The following is an 18,807-nucleotide window of genomic DNA, read 5'->3' on the forward strand; positions in this document are numbered from 1 at the left end:
CCCACACCATTGCTGGCTGCTGAGGGAGAGCTGTAAAGCTGATTATATGCTGATAATCGGCAGTAGCACAGAGCTCAGTGTCCACTCACCTCGGCAGCTGTGCCACGCCCCATCATATTTTAGTGTATTTGTGATAATTGATGGGCGGCACACACAATAGGACAGCGCTGTGACACATAATGCTCTTCTAGGTGATAAAGGGAAGACTTACCTTTGTTACAGCAGCAGTCCGGTAGAAGTTATTTCTGGAGGTATTTGAGTTGTTACACATAGCGCAGGTTTTTTTCTATTTATATTGGGGACATAATTGCCCAAATCTGGGGATCAGGAGCCATTTCCACCCTTTACTCTCGGCTGGGGTTCTTTGTATCCATATAACAGATGTTCTACATGACTAAATCTCACATCAATTTTACTGCAAAATCAAAGGGGCCAAAATGTCTCCCCCTCCCCCGAGCAGTAATATATTTCTATCCCCCTTGGTGGGAGTGGAGATGACCCATCTATAAGGATATACAGTACATACACGCACAGCACAAGGCCGTGTTCACACTACGAGATGTTTCTGCAGTTCCTCTGATCTCCACAAGATGGCAGACAGGAAGTCTCTATGGAAGACAGGAAGTGATGTCAGGTACAGACAGGAAGTTCCGGGTGAGAGGTGAGTCGGGAAGAAGTAGTGAGGAGACGTCGCTGGAAGAAGCAGCAGAGGAGGTAATAAGATCTTATCTTCTATTTACACCCAGTAACCCCGTCATGTCCGTCCTCTTCCTCCATAGTCACTGTGACGTCTTTTATCTCCAGCAGATGATGATACACACATATATAGTGTGGAGACCTTCATTAACCCCTTCAGGGTCAGAACATTCCCCACATATGGGGCCGGAACATTCTCTTTATATTGGAGATGTGGGGGGGATAGGGGTGTGTTATGTAGACATAAAGAGAATGTTCCGGCCCCATAGGTGGGGAAATGTTAAAGGCCAAAGGGAAGGAGGATCCCAGACCCCAGAAACATATCAAACACTAAACTGAATGTTCCTCTGTGTGTAAGACCACTGGGGGGCGTTCTTACATGATAGAACTCCTCATATTATCCCCCATACACCCCCCATCCTAATATTATACAACCAGTACAGTCCAGATCATTCTCTCTTATCAATTATTGGTCCACAGGTAAATCTGTATACATCACATGACCAATCAGCATGGAGGAAGACCGGAGTCACATGACTGAGAGGATTCTAAACCTCACCCTGGAGATCATCTACCTGCTGACCGGAGAGGTGAGGAGGATTCTGGGAGGTCACATGACATCACTCTTATCTCTATTAATAATACACAGACCTGACCGGAGAGGTGAGGAGGATTCTGGGAGGTCACATGACATCACTCTTCCCCCTGACACAGCAGGACCCCCCTCTTCCCTAGGGCTTGAACTGCATCCCGGTAGGTACCGGCGCACGCTTCCTAGGAGTAGGACGTGTGGCCCACGGGATGTAGATAGGTAGGGCCCCACCCCCCCTTCATCACCACGACCGAGTGGCTCCCTGCTCCTCCCCTCCAGATACCTGCCTGCTACCCCCTTGTAATTGGGTCACCTACCACCATCTCCTGACTCAAAAACTACCAGTTGGTAATCCCCCCCTGCCCCCCCCTCGAGGTCACCACCTTGGCTCTTTGCAACTGGAGTGGTGGCCATCTTGCAACACCCTGGCCCCACTCCCCCTTTCTCAAATACCATTTGTACTTGATCCAGGGTTCGCCCGATCGCCTCTCAAGGGGTCAGGAAGGAATTTTTTTCCCTGTCGTAGCATATTGGCGTAGCACAACCAGGGTTTTTTTGGCCTTCCTCTGGACCAAGTCAGGATCGAGGATTAAGTTAATCCTTGATAATCCCCCCCCTCCCTCCTCCCCCTGGTGTTTGGCGACTATGGTTAATCTGCAATATTCTGCAGAAACCATTGGGGATCTGAGGCAATTTGCCACAATACTACCAGCCATCACTAAAAAAGCCCTAAGAACTGAGCGACTTTTGAGAATCGATCGACGATCGACTATCAAAAATCTCAGCCGTTTACCCCAGCCTAAGCATATATCATGTGCTTTCATCAACACAAGATCGGCAGTAAAACACCGACTGGAAATCCATGATTTCATTCTACAATATGATTTAGACTGCCTCTTTATTACAGAGAGCTGGCTTACAGCCGACTGCAACACCATTCTAGGAGAACTGGTGCCAGAAAACTATCATATCATAACTGAAAACAGAATAGGGCAAAGAGGAGGAGGACTGGCAGTGATCCATAAGACTCATCTTGCGATCACTAAACCGGTCCTCCAAAACCCTCTTCCATTCATGGAAACCCTTACCCTGCAACTACAAACAAACTCCCAGGAGACCGTCCGGATTCTACTCTGCTATAGGCCACCTGGCCCAAAATCGCAGTTTCTCCCATCATTGACGGACTTTATCTCCACCTATACCCTTAACAGCAAACACCTTTTGCTGCTCGGGGACTTTAATCTCTGGGCCAACTCCCCGCAAGACCCCGTTGCCGACGCCTGCATTGATCACTTCGAAGGATTAGGGCTACAACAACTAGTATGTGGGCTCACACATGCTTCAGGTCACACACTCGATCTTATTTTCAGACAAGATCTGGAAATAAAAATCTTGGAAAATGAACCATTGCCATGGACCGATCACCATGCAATTAAATTCATTATTTCCGATTTCCCACCCTTAACTAAAACATCAAATCTAGTGACAACACACTGGACTAGATGTCAGAAGAAGCTCCACTCGGAACTCTTCAAAGCCACGTTAAGGAAAAAAATAAATACAATTCAGCCGCATCAAACGGCTGAAGAAACACTGGATGCCATAAACACAGCCCTATTACAGTCAGCCGACTTAATAGCGTAAAACCCGCATCCGGAAAAATAACTCCAGCTGGTTCAACAACCAACTGGCATTACGGAAGCAAGAGCGCAGAAGGGCGGAAGCCGCCTGGAAAAGAAGCTCTTCAGATGAGAACCTCATCGTCTACAAAGCAACAACAAGAAAATACCACAAAGAAATCTTCAAAGCCAAGAAAAACAATTTTTCCGAGGCTATCAACAGCGCCCTTAATCACCCACGCGAACTCTTCAAGTTGGTCACTCAGACCATGAATCCAGGATGTCTTGAAGCCCCCAATTCGGACTCACAAGAATTTTGCAGTGAATTGTCGGATTACTTCATTAATAAAATCGAGGGGATCCGACAAAGCATTAAGCAAAATAATTCCCCCCTCAACCCTCCCCGTAATGATTTACACAATACCTGCAGTAATTCACCACAACCAGGTAAGTTCACGCTGGAACCTATCTCTATCCATGCCACTAAAAATATCATCGGTACTCTGCGTAACAGCACCGCGCCGAATGATATCATCCCCACTAAACTGCTGAAGGAATGCGCCGACACCATGGCACCTCCTATCACGCAGATTATCAACCAATCCTTCAGGGAAGGCCCTCCCAGTTGAAGGAGGGTATAATTCGACCCATCTTGAAGAAACCCAACCTGGACCCCAAGGACCCACTCCACCGTCGTCCAATAACAGGCCTAAATGTACTCTCAAAGGTAATGGAAAAAGTAGTGGTACAACAGCTGCAACAGCATCTAGATACCCACAATCTACTTGATCCATTTCAATCGGGATTCCGGCCTGGACACGGGACAGAAACCGCATTGCTCAAAATATGGGACGACGCTCTCGAGGCCGCAGACGAAGGAGAATCTTGTCTTCTGGTTCTGTTGGACCTAAGCGCAACCTTCGACACAGTAGACCACAAGCTTTTATTGACTCGGCTAGCTGAAGTAGCCAGAGTCGCAGAAGGCGATTTATCTTGGTTCTCCTCTTTTTTGGAAAACCGATCGCAAATAGTGAAGTTAGGACCTTTCACTTCTGAGAAACGCACATTATCGTGCGGAGTCCCTCAAGGATCCCCCTGTCGCCGGTGTTATTCAACATCTATCTTCGCCCTCTTTTTGAGATTATTAGCAGTCAAAAACTGCTTTACCACTCATATGCAGACGACACGCAACTATATTTCCGCATTTGCAATAAAAAGGATCATCACCTCAATCTAGAGACATGTCTCTCTTTGATAGAGGACTGGATGACAAAGAGTTATCTTAAACTCAACGGAGAGAAAACAGAACTTCTCCTGTTTCACGTCAAGCGTATGAATCAGCCTACAACAACTTGGACCCCCCCCCGCCCATTCTGGGCAAAATCATCACCCCTAGCGCCAAAGTCAAAAGTCTCGGGGTCATCTTTGACTCTCACATAACATTGGACGCACAAATAGGGTCAGTAGTCAGCGGATCTCACCATCTGCCGCGCCTACTACGCAGACTTACTCCTTTTATTCCCAAGGAAGACATAGCGGTCGTGGTGGGAGCTATTGTAAACTCAAGATTGGACTATGCAAATGCCCTTTACCTCGGACTCCCCAAGTACCAAATCGCTCGTCTACAAGTCGTTCAAAATACGGCCGCTAGACTTGTGACTGGGAAAAAACCTCGGGAATCAATCTCACCTTCACTGAGATCCCGTCACTGAGAACCCTTCACTGAGATCCCTTCACTGAGATCCCTTCACTGAGAACCCTTCACTGGTTACCAGTAAAAGACAGAATCACTTTTAAAGCACTCTGTCTAACGCATAGATGTATCTATGGGAATGCTCCCCATTATCTATGCGAAAAAATAAAAGTTCATAATCCCAATCGCGTTCTGCAATCCACCAATCAAAACCTCCTCCAGATACCCAAAGCCAGATACAAGTCCAAAGGAGAAAGGAGCCTAGACTATGGAACGCTTTACCAACCAGCATTCGGTTGGAGGAGAACCACTTGACGTTCAGGAGAAAGATCAAAACTCATCTCTTTTGATACCAAAGGAGACAGGAACAACAAGCGCCCAGAGGCGATTAAGTTTGCATGTGCTGCGCTATATAAGTTTTCATTCATTCACTCTTATCTCTATTAATAATACACAGACCGGAGAGGTGAGGAGGATTCTGGGAGGTCACATGACATCACTCTTATCTCTATTAATAATACACAGACCTGACCGGAGAGGTGAGGAGGATTCTGGGAGGTCACATGACATCACTCTTATCTCTATTAATAATACAGACCTGACCGGAGAGGTGAGGAGGATTCTGGGAGGTCACATGACATCACTTTTATCTCTATTAATAATACACAGACCTGACCGGAGAGGAGAGGAGGATTCTGGGAGGTCACATGACATCACTTTTATCTCTATTAATAATACACAGACCTGACCGGAGAGGTGAGGAGGATTCTGGGAGGTCACATGACATCACTCTTATCTCTATTAATAATACACAGACCTGACCGGAGAGGTGAGGAGGATTCTGGGAGGTCACATGACATCACTCTTATCTCTATTAATAATATACAGACCTGACCGGAGAGGTGAGGAGGATTCTGGGAGGTCACATGACATCACTCTTATCTCTATTAATAAAACACAGACCTGACCGGAGAGGTGAGGAGGATTCTGGGAGGTCACATGACATCACTCTTATCTCTATTAATAATACAGACCTGACCGGAGAGGTGAGGAGGATTCTGGGAGGTCACATGACATCACTCTTATCTCTATTAATAATACACAGACCTGACCGGAGAGGTGAGGAGGATTCTGGGAGTCTAACATGATATTCCTATTGGTTTCTCAATACAGAGATTTCCTCTTGTGAAGTCAGGTGATCACATGACCATCACAGTGCCTCCATGTGACTCCCTAAAACCTGAGAGACACAACATGGAGAAGATTCTAGAAGTCACCAAGAAGATGATGGAGCTGCTGACAGGAGAGGTGAGGAGGATTCTGGGACATTATCCAGTAACAGACAAGGGGTGTGTCTGGATGGTGACTGTATCATTGTGTGTGTCAGGTTCCTATAAGGTGTCAGGACGTCACTGTCTATTTCTCCATGGAGGAGTGGGAGTATTTAGAAGGACACAAGGATCTCTACAAGGACGTCATGATGGACAATCAGCCGCCCCTCACATCACCGGGTAAGAGGAGACTTTATTGTAAAGGAGAGAGCAGTACGGAGGCTCCACCTAGATCCCCCATCATCTGATAAACACATAGAAACAATGGATTCAGTCAGTGTGTGTGTTTCCTACAGATGGATCCAGTAATGGGAACCCACCAGAGAGATGTCCCCTTCCTCAGGATTCCACACTGGTCAATATTAAAGAAGAGATAAAAGAGGAGGAGGATGATGAGGATGGGGTGATGGAGGAAGAACACAAAGATCTGTACCAGGACACCATGGTGGAGTCATCCAGCTACAGAGACCCCCCAGAGAGATGTCCCCGTCCTCTGTATTCCCGGGATTCCACACAGGAAGGTCACACCATCCCTCCTTATTTAAAGGTTGGTGGGACGGAACATCTAGACATGGACTTGTGGGGGGATGTGTGGATTTTCTAGATGTGATGTCACAATAATAAAGATTATATCTTACAGATGATATTCTCTCTCATTCTCTTGGTTTAGAGTGGAGATCCAATCGATATAGAATTTGAGGTGAAATCAGAAGAAGAAGAGAGGTATGTGAGGGATGATCAGCAGTCTATGGAGGAGGATGGAATAACGGGGACATTTATAGAGGAGGACACTCCTACAGAGATCAGCACAGGTGGGTCATTAACACTAAATCCATTCCTCCACCCATACTGCTCACTGATTGGTCCAGAGTAGGGTGGGGACTGGGTGATATCAGCCTGTAATCCCCTGGTCACTTTCCTGAGCTGTGTTCCCCGTATTCCTGTATTTCTCTGGGATAATCTTCCTTCTCTGTACTGCAGACACAGTTCATGTATCTAGGATGGATTTATGGACATTCTGGGGTTCAGCTGCTAGTAAAATGTTCATTTTTCCCCCCATAGGTGTTACTTGTCTTAGTCATCTGGGGTATGTGTCTTAGGTCTTCTGCCCCATCCCCGGATCTAGCGAGATCTCTGACAGAGGAATTCTCCCGGGGTTACTAGTTGTGATGTTTGCTGGCAGTGCCGGGTGGAGGGATAGGTCTGTATAGTCTCAGACCCAAGACAAAAAGAACTCTCCACATAGTATAGATCTATAAGATCTCTGACTTTATTCCATAGAAATATCTGTCACACACATCGCTAGACATGCACAGTGTCCTGTCTCCTCGCCGCTCCCTCGCTCCGTTCACAATCATTATTTACACCTTTCTCTAGAATTGCCAAACCCATGATATACTCCTGGAGTAAAAATCCAATCAGATCTTCTTATTTCTGGTATGAAGGATTGAACACGCACTACAGACACACATTTAGCCCTTGTGATACGGAACGTCTTTAGAAATAAAACAAAAATACCGTATATACTCGAGTATAAGCCGAGGTTTTCTGCACATTTTTTGGTGCCCAAATTGCCCCCCTACTCGAGTCACCTTTTTGTGCCTGTTCTCCCGGACTTTGGGGACCCTGTATGGGCCGGCCGTAGGTCCCCTGGACACCATACTTGGCACACATATAGCCCCACTCTTCTTCTACAAGTGTGCAAAGTTTGTTGTCCGGGGGACCTACGGCCGGGGAGCACCAAGTTTTCAAATTCAGGCACACCTTCTATATACTCTCATGTTAAATGTAAGTCTAGTCATGGGCACAGTGGAGGCATGCACATGGACACAGTGAGGCAAACACATGGGCACAGTGGAGGCATGCACATGGACACAGTGAGGCAAACACATGGGCACAGTGAGGCGAAGTGAGGCATGCAGATGGACACCCTAGGCTTATACTCGAGTCAATACATTTTCCCATCATGGACTAAATAAGGAAGTGCAGGACTTCTTGTGTTGGGAAGATGGCAATGAGTGACAGAGGGGGAGGGGACACTCGTCCTATAATCCCCTCATCACTGTCACTCCTATAAAAGACAGTTCTCGTTGTTTCCTCACTCTCTGACTAAGGTCCATGAATAAAGAAATGATCTGGTAGGAGATCAGAGGAGCCATTTACTAGTTACCTTGAGGGGGGAATTGTAAGATCCTCAGAGACAAAGCTGCCTGAAGTGGGCGGAGTCCTGGTTTAGGGGAACCAATCGGCTCATGTCTAGTAATAATCTTTGTATTTCTATTTTAGTAGATGGACGGGAGATGAGGAAAACCTCAGAGGATTGTCTCACTTTGTCTCCAGACTGTAAAGTAGAAGATGAGGACATCACACAGTATAGTCCAGGAGAAAACCTGACTACCTCAAATGTCCATCCGGCACCACACAGTGTAGATGGACCATCGTATTCCTCTTATCCTGAGGAACCTCAGACTGTGCGGGACGGTGCCAGACCATCGTATTCCTCTTATCCTGAGGAACCTCAGACTGTGCGGGACGGTGCCGGACCATCGTATTCCTCTTATCCTGAGGAACCTCAGACTGTGCGGGACGGTGCCGGACCATCGTATTCCTCTTATCCTGAGGAACCTCAGACTGTGCGGGACGGTGCCGGACCATCGTATTCCTCTTATCCTGAGGAACCTCAGACTGTGCGGGACGGTGCCGGACCATCGTATTCCTCTTATCCTGAGGAACCTCAGACTGTGCGGGACGGTGCCGTCCTTCCAACAGAGAAGAGGTTTTCCTGTACTGAGTGCGGGAAGTGTTTCCATTTTCAATCCGATCTTTCCACACATCAGAGATCTCACACAGGGGAGAAGCCGTATTCCTGTCCTGAGTGCAGGAAATGTTTTTCACGGAAGTCCGATCTTTACATACATCAGAGATCTCACACGGGGGAGAAGCCGTATTCCTGTCCTGAGTGTGGGAAATGTTTTTCACAGAAGTCCATTCTTTCCAAACATCAGAGATCTCACACAGGGGAGAAGCCGTATTCCTGTCCTGAGTGTGGGAAATGTTTTACTCAGAAGTCCAATCTTTACATACATCAGGGATCTCACACGGGGGAGAAGCCGTATTCCTGTCCTGAGTGTGGGAAATGTTTTTCACAGAAGTCCTATCTTTCCAAACATCAGAGATTTCACACGGGGGAGAAGCCGTATTCCTGTCCTGAGTGTGGGAAATGTTTTTCAGTGAAGTCCCATTTTTCCAGACATCAGAGATCTCACACGGGGGAGAAGCCGTATTCCTGTCCTGAGTGCGGGAAATGTTTTTCACGGAAGTCCAATCTTTCCACACATCAGAGATCTCACACAGGGGAGAAGCCGTATTCCTGTCCTGAGTGTGGGAAATGTTTCTCAGTGAAGTCCTATCTTTCCACACATCAGAGATCTCACACGGAGGAGAAGCCGTATTCCTGTCCTGAGTGTGGGAAATGTTTCTCAGTGAAGTCCAATCTTTCCACACATCAGAGATCTCACACGGGGGAGAAGCCGTATTCCTGTCCTGAGTGAGGGAAATGTTCCTCACTGAAGTCCTGTCTTCCTGTACATCAGGGGTCCCACACAACCCTCGAGGTGTATTAGGGCCTTGAGTGTGGGAAATGTCTAAAATTGCTGAGCTGCAACAGGAACATGTAACATCTTCCCGAAGGTGAACTTATCCTTTAACCCTTTCACTACCAGAGACGGTTTTGCGTTTTTTTTTGCCCACATTCAACACCCCTTTATGACCGGGCACTTTTACCCCCTTCCTGCCCAGGCCAATTTTCAGCTCTCTCTCACACTTGTCATACAACACTGTACCCAAATAATCTTTGTATCTTTTCCCCCCAAATAGAGCTTTCTTTTGGTGGTATTTTTATTTTTTTTTTTTTTTTTTTATTTTTTTTTAAAGTGTATTTTTGTGCGTGTACTCGAGAGAGGAGCCGGACTGCAGGAGTTGGGAGTAGGCAGGCCTCCCCCAGAGGCAATCTGCCACCTTTCTCCATGCCCCGGGTGGCAATGGCGGGTGTGTGAGGGGGTCCTCCCACACAGCCCACCCTACCTGCTCCGCTTTGAAGCCCAACGGGGCAGAGGGACTCCCTATAAGGGAGTGAGAGGATTAGCCCGCTCAACCAGCCCCATTAGTCCTTCGCCTCTCTTTTAGAGACCGCATGGTCAATGTGAGTGTGTTAACCCAATTTAGAGTGCGTGTGTAGGTGTGGTGGTTTTTGTGGGAGGGGGGTACTAAGCACAGGCTTACCTTGCATAGCACACCCACCGGGAGCCAGGCTGAGACCGCCAAACTCAATTCACATGAAGCCGAGACCGGGATCCGAACCTCTAGCTGCAGAGGTGAATGGCTTGTCAGCGCAGTTTTGGTGGTATTTGATCACCTCTGGGGTTTTATTTGTTGTGCCACAAATAAAAAAAGACAGAAAATGTTGAAAATTTTCTTTGTTTCTGTTAAAAAATGTTGTAAATATACCTTGTGTTATTAGGTTAGAATTGTGTGTGTGTTTTTGTTTTTATTTCTAGCCTGGGTATTCCCGATAGGCTTTGTTGATGTAATATAATCTTTAAAATCTTAATAAAAAGAATAAAAAAAAAATGCTGTAAATAAGTAAGTTTTCTATTTCACTGATGGGCACTGACTGGCATGGCTGGTGGTCACTGACTGGCATGGCTGGTGGTCACTGACTGGCATCCTTGGTGGTCACTGATTGGCATGGCTGGTGGTCATCACTTGGGATCATCACTGGCGATGGGCCTGTACTGATAATCAATGCTGAATATTAGGGATGAGCTTCGCGTTCGATTCAAACGTATGTTCGACTCGAATATCGGTCGTTCGATCGTTCGTCGAAACTCGAACGAAACGGGTCGTTTGCGCCAAATTCGAATGACGCAAAACGTCCCATAATTCACTGCGGCGTTGAGCGCTGATGATTGGCCAAGCATGCTGTATGTCCCGCATGCTTGGCCAATCACAGCGCTCAAAAAACGAATAGCCATAATTGGCCAAAGCCAGGGTGGCTTTGGCCAATTATGGCTCAGGGGGATTAGTACACGCCCCACACTATAAAAGGCAGCCTGCACGGCGGCCTCGTGTAGTGTGTTGCGGTTGTTAATGAGAGCAGATCAGTCAGAGAGAGATAGAGACACAGTGTCTTTTCTACCAGCAGTGCTCTAACATGTTGTATTGCCTGCATTAGGGATTAGCTGTAAAATATTAGTCTGTGTTATTGAACGTGTGCTAGTTAATTGCACGCACACGCATTACCAGTTACTGCACGTGTGCAATTTATTTGCACAGAAGCGCAGTCGCAGTTAATGCAACTGGGCTATTGAATTGCACAGAAACGCAGACATTCTTACTGCGTGTGTGCTGTTTAATAGCAACTAAACGCAGTTGGTGTCACTGCGTGTGTGCTGTTAAATAGCATTTGACCGCAGTCGCTATTACTGCGTGTGTGCTGTTTAATAGCAACTAAACGCAGTTGGTGTCACTGCGTGTGTGCTGTTAAATAGCATTTGACCGCAGTCGCTATTACTGTGCGGTTGCTGTTTAATACCACCTGAACGCAGTTGTGACTGCGACTATTTTGTTACATAACACTTGAGCGAAGTCGCTCTTACTGTGGGGTTGCTGTTTAATACCACCTGAACGCAGTTGTTGTGACTGCGACTATTTTGTTACATAACACTTGAGCGAAGTCGCTCTTACTGTGGGGTTGCTGTTTAATACCACCTGAACGCAGTTGTTGTGACTGCGACTATTTTGTTACATAACACTTGAGCGAAGTCGCTCTTACTGTGGGGTTGCTGTTTAATACCACCTGAACGCAGTTGTTGTGACTGCGACTATTTTGTTACATAACACTTGAGCGAAGTCGCTCTTACTGTGGGGTTGCTGTTTAATACCACCTGAACGCAGTTGTTGTGACTGCGACTATTTTGTTACATAATACTTGAGCGCTGTTGCTCTTACTGTGCGGTTGCTGTTTAATATCACCTGAACGCAGTTGGTGTGACTGCGACTATTTTGTTACATTGCACTTGAGCGCAGTCACTCTTACTGTGGGGTTGCTGTTTAATACCACCTAAACGCAGTTGGTGTGACTGCGACTATTTTGTTACATAACACTTGAGCGCTGTTGCTCTTACTGTGGGGTTGCTGTTTAATACCACCTAAACGCAGTTGGTGTGATTGTGCCTGTTTTGTTACATAACACCTGAACGCATAAATATGGCTGGAAGGACAAAGAGAGGCAGAGAGTCACGAGGGCAAGCAGGCTCTGCATCTAGAGGTAACGCTGGTGATGGATGTGGTGCATCCTCTTCAGCATGTGGCCGTGTCCGCTCGTCCTTCTTTTCGGGAGCTGGCCGTGTTGAGCCTCAACATGCAGAGAAATTAGTTGAGTGGATGACCAAGCTGTCCTCATCCTCTCTCACACAGACTGATCATAGTTTGTCTGGCAAAGCAGCTGCCAAGGCGTCCTCTACCCTCTGCACAATGGCATCACACAATCCTTCCCTAGTCCCACCGTGTCCTCCTGAGGAGTCCCCCGAACTGTTTCAACACAGTGTTGGGTACATGCTACATGAAGATGCGCAGCATTTTGAAGACTCCGATGATGGAACACTGATAGAGGAAGGCATTGATGTGAGCCCAGGGAGAGGGGGTGGCCGAGAGGGACAACAATCTGGGAGTGATGTTCCCCCAGCTGGAGCATACTGCCAGGTTGTCGCCAGTGATGATGAGGAGGGAGGGGATGATGAGGTCATTGACTCTACCTGGGTGCCTGATAGGAGAGAGGAGGAGGAGGACGAGGCACAGGCACATCTCCAAAGAGGCAGGATGCCCTCCAGGGGTCAGCTTAAGGGCAGCACACCAACTGCATTACGTGGCGCTGCTGTATCTCAACGGTACAGCAAAAGTTCTTTGGTGTGGGCCTTTTTTGAAACCTGTCCATCAGATCCTACCTTTGCTGTTTGCAACATATGTCTCAAGCGTATCTCGCGTGGCCAAAACATCACCTGCTTGGGCACCACATGCTTGTCCAGACATATGTCGACCTGCCATGCAGCTCGTTGGCAGGCATACCAGAAAGACCCACACCAAAGACCAAAGCGGTCCTCCCCTTGCCCTTCTGTGACCTCAAACCCCACTAGACCCCCAGTCCTCTCTGCAGCCTGCACCGAAGGTGTAGAAATAGGTGTGTCACAACGTAGTAGTGGTAGTACATGCGGGCAATCTACTGATAGTACCAGACAAATTTCCCTGCCCCAGCTGCTGCAGCGCCGAAAGAAGTATGCTCCCAGCCATCCACATGCCCAGCGGTTGAATGCTAGCTTAGCAAAATTGCTAGCACTTCAACTGCTACCTTTTCAGTTGGTAGATTCTGCCCCCTTCCGTGAGTTTGTGGAATGTGCAGTACCTCAGTGGCAAGTACCCAAACGCCACTTTTTCTCCCGGAAGGCGATTCCGGCTCTCTACCGGCATGTGGAAGGCAATGTCCATGCCTCGCTGGACAGGGCGGTCAGTGGTAAGGTGCATCTTACCGCTGACTCATGGTCCAGCAGGCATGGACAGGGACGTTACCTGTCTTTTACGGCCCATTGGGTGACTCTGCTGGCAGCTGGGAAGGACGCAGGGCAAGGTACAGTAGTTTTGGAGATTGTTCCGCCACCACGCCTCCAAAACACTACTACTGCTTGTGACACACCTCTCTCCTCCACCCCCTCCTCTTCTTCTTCCTCTGTGGCCTCTTCCTGTGGTGATGTTTGCTCAGAACGAGCCGTGCTCCGTAGGCGTACGAGGGGCTACGCAGGAATGCAGGCCAAGAGATGCCATGCGGTGCTAGAGCTGGTGTGCTTGGGAGACAGGAGCCACACTGGTGAAGAGGTTCTTTCAGCTCTGCAGGGGCAGGCTCAGAGGTGGTTGACGCCACGCCAGCTGAAGCCTGGAATGGTGGTCAGCGATAATGGCACCATCCTCCTCTCTGCCCTGCGACAGGGAAAACTCACCCATGTGCCCTGTTTTGCGCATGTTCTCAATTTGGTGGTGCAGCGGTTCTTGGGCAGGTACCCGGGCTTACAGGATGTCCTGAAGCAGGCCAGGAAAGTCTGTGTGCATTTCCGGAGGTCATAAAATGCCACTGCTCGGCTGACAGACCTCCAAAGGGAATACAACCTGCTCAAGAACCGCCTAATCTGTGACATGCCCACCAGATGGAACTCTACGTTGGCCATGCTGTAGCGGCTGCACACGCAGCAGAGGGCCATCAATAAGTACCTGTGCCAATATGGCAGCAGAACTGCCTCAGGGGAGCTTGGTTTTTTTTCACCACGCCAGTGGGCCTTGATCAGGGATGCATGCACTGTCCTGTCACCATTTGAGGAGGCCACGAGGATGGTGAACAATGACAGTGCATGCATCAGTGAGACTGTCCTGCTTATTCACATGTTGGAGCACACCCTACGTGGAATAATGGACAGGGCCCTTGAGGCAGAACAGAGGGAGGAAGAGGAGGACTTCCTTACCTCTCAAGGCCCCCTTTGTCCAGACACTGTTCCTGCTTGCCCACCTGGAACACAGGAGGAGGAGGATTGTATCAGCAGCATGGAGGTGGAGCCTAGCACTCAGCATCAACAGCAGCAGTCTTCAAGGGATCATTTACAGTCCCAAGGAACACGTGGACTTTTACGTGGCTGGGATGAGGTGGCTGAGGATCCTGTCGTCCTCAGTGACCCAGAGGAGTGTGCCCCGAATGCCTCTGCAAACCTACGCTGCATGGCCTCCCTGATCCTGCAAAGCCTGCGTAAGGATCCTCGTGTACGTGCTATCAAGGAGAGGGATCATTACTGGCTGGCAACTCTCCTTGATCCACGTTACAAGAGTAAGGTAACGGATCTTATGTTGCCATCGCAGAGGGAGCAGAAGATGAAACTACTGCGGGAGGCCTTGCAGAAGGTTCTGTGCAATGCGTTCCCAGAACCGGGGGATTACCAAAACCTGGCCCTGAACAACGTCTTGCTGAGGCTTCGGTGAGTCACAGAAGGAGCGGTGGAGAAGGTGGCCGTCTGACCGATGCGTTCAGACAATTTTTTAGTCCGCAGCCCCAAGGTCTGACCGGTTCCAACAACCATCGCCAGCGTCTGGTTTACATGGTCCGGGAATACCTAGCGGCAAGATTCGACTTGGACACCTTCCCCACGGAAAATCCTCTGGCTTACTGGGTCTTGAGGATGGATCACTGGCCAGAGCTTACACAGTAAGCAATTGAGCTACTGGCTTGCCCTGCATCCAGCGTTCTTTCAGAACGCACATTCAGTGCTGCTGGAGGCTTTGTGACCGATCACAGGTTGCGCCTCTCAACCGACTCTGTTGATCGACTGACCTTCATCAAAATGAATCAGGCTTGGATCAACACCGGCTACCAAGCACCTGATGCTGATGTTACTGAATAATAATTTTGTGTTGAAATATCAGATCCCTTTGAGACTGCTGATGCTGAGTGACTGTCCTGTTATGCTGCTGATGGAATATCGTTCTCCTCCTCACTTTTCATGCTGTTAGCTAGTAAGAAATTTTGTTTTTCTGTGCTCCGCCACCAGTGCCTAAGGCCTAATTTTTCTGCCCCTGTTTAACAGGGGCGCCTAATAACAATTTTTGATGCAATACTTTGCACGTGGCTCCTTGTTGCGCTCCAATTACAGATATTGGGAGGGGTTGCAGTGTTATGTTGTGCCTACGGACACATTTTTGTGCCCCTGTGTAACAGGGGCGCATAATAACAATTTTTGATGCAATACTTTGCACGTGGCTCTTTGTTGCGCTACAATTACAGTAAGTTTGAGGGGTGCCCTTTTTTCTACAATTTTGCTTTCCCAAAAAGATAATGCCCCCCCCCCACCACCCCTAAAATAATCGAGATATTGTTCCCACACAGCACGTGCGCAAGCAGTATTAAATTACTTTGGGCCATATTCTCAAAGAATCTCCGCCTGCTTCGCTTAGGGCACTTACACTCCGCTGTCCCAACTTACTGGAGCAGGTGTTGTATTCCCCAACCACTTGCTCCATAAGTTGGGACAGCGGAGTGTAAGTGTCCCGGCGTAGCCTGGCGGATCTCCAAGGGGGCGTCTTCTATTCAAATGAAGCGCGCCCCCGATGCAAAAGAACTGGGCATGCGCCGGGCTGCAAAAAGCCCAGTGCGCATGCTCCAGTTCTCGGCGGAAAACGTCAATGACGCCGACGTGTGCGTCATTGACGTAAAGTCGTATTCAAGAACGACTTACGTAAACGACGTATCCGACGAAAAAACACGACGGGGACCCGACGCCATCCGTAACATGGCCTACGTGAGACTTGCGGAAACTTACCCCTCATATAGCAGGGGTAAGTTTCCGCTTACGCAAACGACGTTAGCGACGGTTACGCGACGCGAACTCGTTCGGGAATCGGCGTAGAAGGATCATTTGCATATGCAAATGACTCCTTCACGTAAATGCCATCTAGCGGCGGCCGGCGTCATTGCATTTAAGATCCGCCAGTGTAAGTGACTTACAGATGGCGGATCTTGGCCCAGATTCACGAAGCAGATACGACGGTGTATCTCAGATACACCATCGTATCTCAGATTTTTTCTGGTCCTATCTATGCGCCTGATTCATAGAATCAGATACGCATAGATAGGGCTGAGATCCGACAGTGTCACACTGTGTTACACTGTCGGATCTTTTTTTTGAATTAAAAATGGCGCCGGGGGCGTTCCCGCTGATTTACACTGAATAATATGTAAATCAGCGAGATACGCGAAATTCACGAACGTACGCGGACCCGACGCGGTGTTCTTACGTCGTTTCCGTAGCGCGGTACCCGTCGTATACTTACCCCTGCTAAAAGCAGGGGTAAGTATTGTTAAGTATGGCCGTCGTTCCCGCGTCGAGTTTGAAATTTCCTACGTCGTTTGCGTACGCCGATTCACGAACACGCGCGTCGCAAGTCTAGCTCCCGTCGCAACCACTGACGTCCTATTGACGTCAGTGGGAGCAATGCACGCCGGGAAATTCCCCGGACGACGCATGCGTATTTAAATCGGCGCGGGAGCGCGCCTGATTTAAATATGATACTCCCCTAGCCGCGGAATTTGAATTCCGCTGGGGGATTTAGGATCCGCCGTCGCAAGTTTGGAGGTAAGTGGTTTGTGAATTAGCCACTTGCCTCCTAAACTTGCGGGAGCGGATCTTAATTCACGTAGATCGAGCGGATCTATAGATCCGCTGAGCTACGTGAATCTGGCCCCTTAAGTGTATCTATGCAAAAATGATTCTGAGAATCAGGAGCATAGATACACGGGCCAAAAAAGGGAGATACGATGGAGTATCCTGAGATACTCCATCGTAACTTCTCTGAGAATATGGCCCTCTGTTCTTATAATAATTTCATGTTGTGCAGGGACATTTCTAAACACCACGTGCCACTACTAGAGACACACAGCAGGTGTGATATTTGAAGGAATTTTTCATTTTTTTTTTTTTTTTTTCACTTTAACCACTTAAGCCCCGGACCATATTGCTGCCTAAAGACCCAAGGAGTTTTTACAGTTCGGGACTGCGTCGCTTTAACAGACAATTGCGCGGTCGTGCGACGTGGCTCCCAAACAAAATTGGCGTCCTTTTTTCCCCACAAATGAAGCTTTCTTTTGGTGGTATTTGATCACCTCTGCGGTTTTTATTTTTTGCGCTATAAACAAAAATAGAGCGACAATTTTGAAAAAAATGCAATATTTTTTACTTTTTGCTGTAATAAATATCCCCCAAAAACATATATAAATTTTTTTTTTCCTCCGTTTAGGCCGATACGTATTCTTCTACCTATTTTTGGTAAAAAAAATCGCAATAATCGTTTATCGGTTGGTTTGCGCAAAATTTATAGCGTTTACAAAATAGGGGATAGTTTTTTTGCATTTTTATTTTTTTTACTACTAATGGCGGCGATCAGCGATTTTTCGTGACTGCGACATTATGGCGGACACTTCGGACAATTTTGACACATTTTTGGGACCATTGTCATTTTCACAGCAAAAAATGCATTTAAATTGCACTGTTTATTGTGAAAATGACAGTTGCAGTTTGGGAGTTAACCACAGGTGGCGCTGTAACATTTAGGGATCACTGTGTGTGTGTTTACTAGTGTAGGGGGGTGTGGCTGTAGGAATGACACCATCGATCGGGTCTCCCCTATAAAGGGAATCACCCGATCGATGCGCTGCCACAGTGAAGCACGGGGAAGCCGTGTTTACACGCGGCTCTCCCCGTTCTTCAGCTCCGGTGAGCGATCGCGACGGAGCGGCTATAAACAAATAGCCGCGCCGTCGTCCCGGATCGCTCCCCGAGCGGACCCGACCTCCGCATGTACCGGGGGGGGTCCCGATCGGACCCCCCACCCACGTCTAGCAGAGGACGTACAGGTACGTGATTGTGCCTGTCCGTGCCATTCTGCCGACGTAAATGTACATGAGGAGGTCGGGAAGTGGTTAAACATCATTAAAATCGCTGCTCCGGAAAAACGCCAGTTTTTAACATATTTTTTTCGATTGATACATGTTCCCTGGGGCAAGACCCGGGTTCTGAAAGACGTTTTCCATATTGGTCTTTAAAATGATCGTTTTTGAATTCGAACGTTCGAGTCCCATAGACTTCAATGGGGTTCTAAATGTTCGCGCGAACCCGCGGTCTGTTCGAACGTTCTGGTGCGAACCGAACCCGGGTATGTTCGGCTCCGCCCTACTGAATATCAGTGCAGATCCCCCCCTGTCAGGAGAGACACTGATTGGCTCTCCTCTACTCA

General features: G+C 48.1%; 1 protein-coding gene and 1 long non-coding RNA gene across 2 annotated transcripts; both read left to right on the plus strand.

Moving 5' to 3' along the window:
• Positions 1-672: 672 nt before the first annotated feature.
• On the plus strand, positions 673-5,787 carry LOC120935815. The gene is made up of 3 exons (XR_005748514.1): positions 673-714; positions 1,177-1,286; positions 5,774-5,787. It is a non-coding gene; the product is annotated as an uncharacterized LOC120935815 (long non-coding RNA).
• Positions 5,788-8,729: 2,942 nt separating this feature from the next.
• On the plus strand, positions 8,730-9,461 carry LOC120935814 (gastrula zinc finger protein XlCGF71.1-like; the record flags this gene model as incomplete). The annotated part of the gene is made up of 1 exon (XM_040347877.1): positions 8,730-9,461. A coding segment is annotated over one exon (732 nt), but the record flags the coding sequence as incomplete, so codon positions are not given.
• Between the last annotated feature and the right edge of the window lie 9,346 nt (positions 9,462-18,807).

Source organism: Rana temporaria, chromosome 4 (genome assembly GCF_905171775.1).
Source record: "Rana temporaria chromosome 4, aRanTem1.1, whole genome shotgun sequence".
In the NCBI taxonomy this organism is placed as follows: domain Eukaryota; kingdom Metazoa; phylum Chordata; class Amphibia; order Anura; family Ranidae; genus Rana; species Rana temporaria.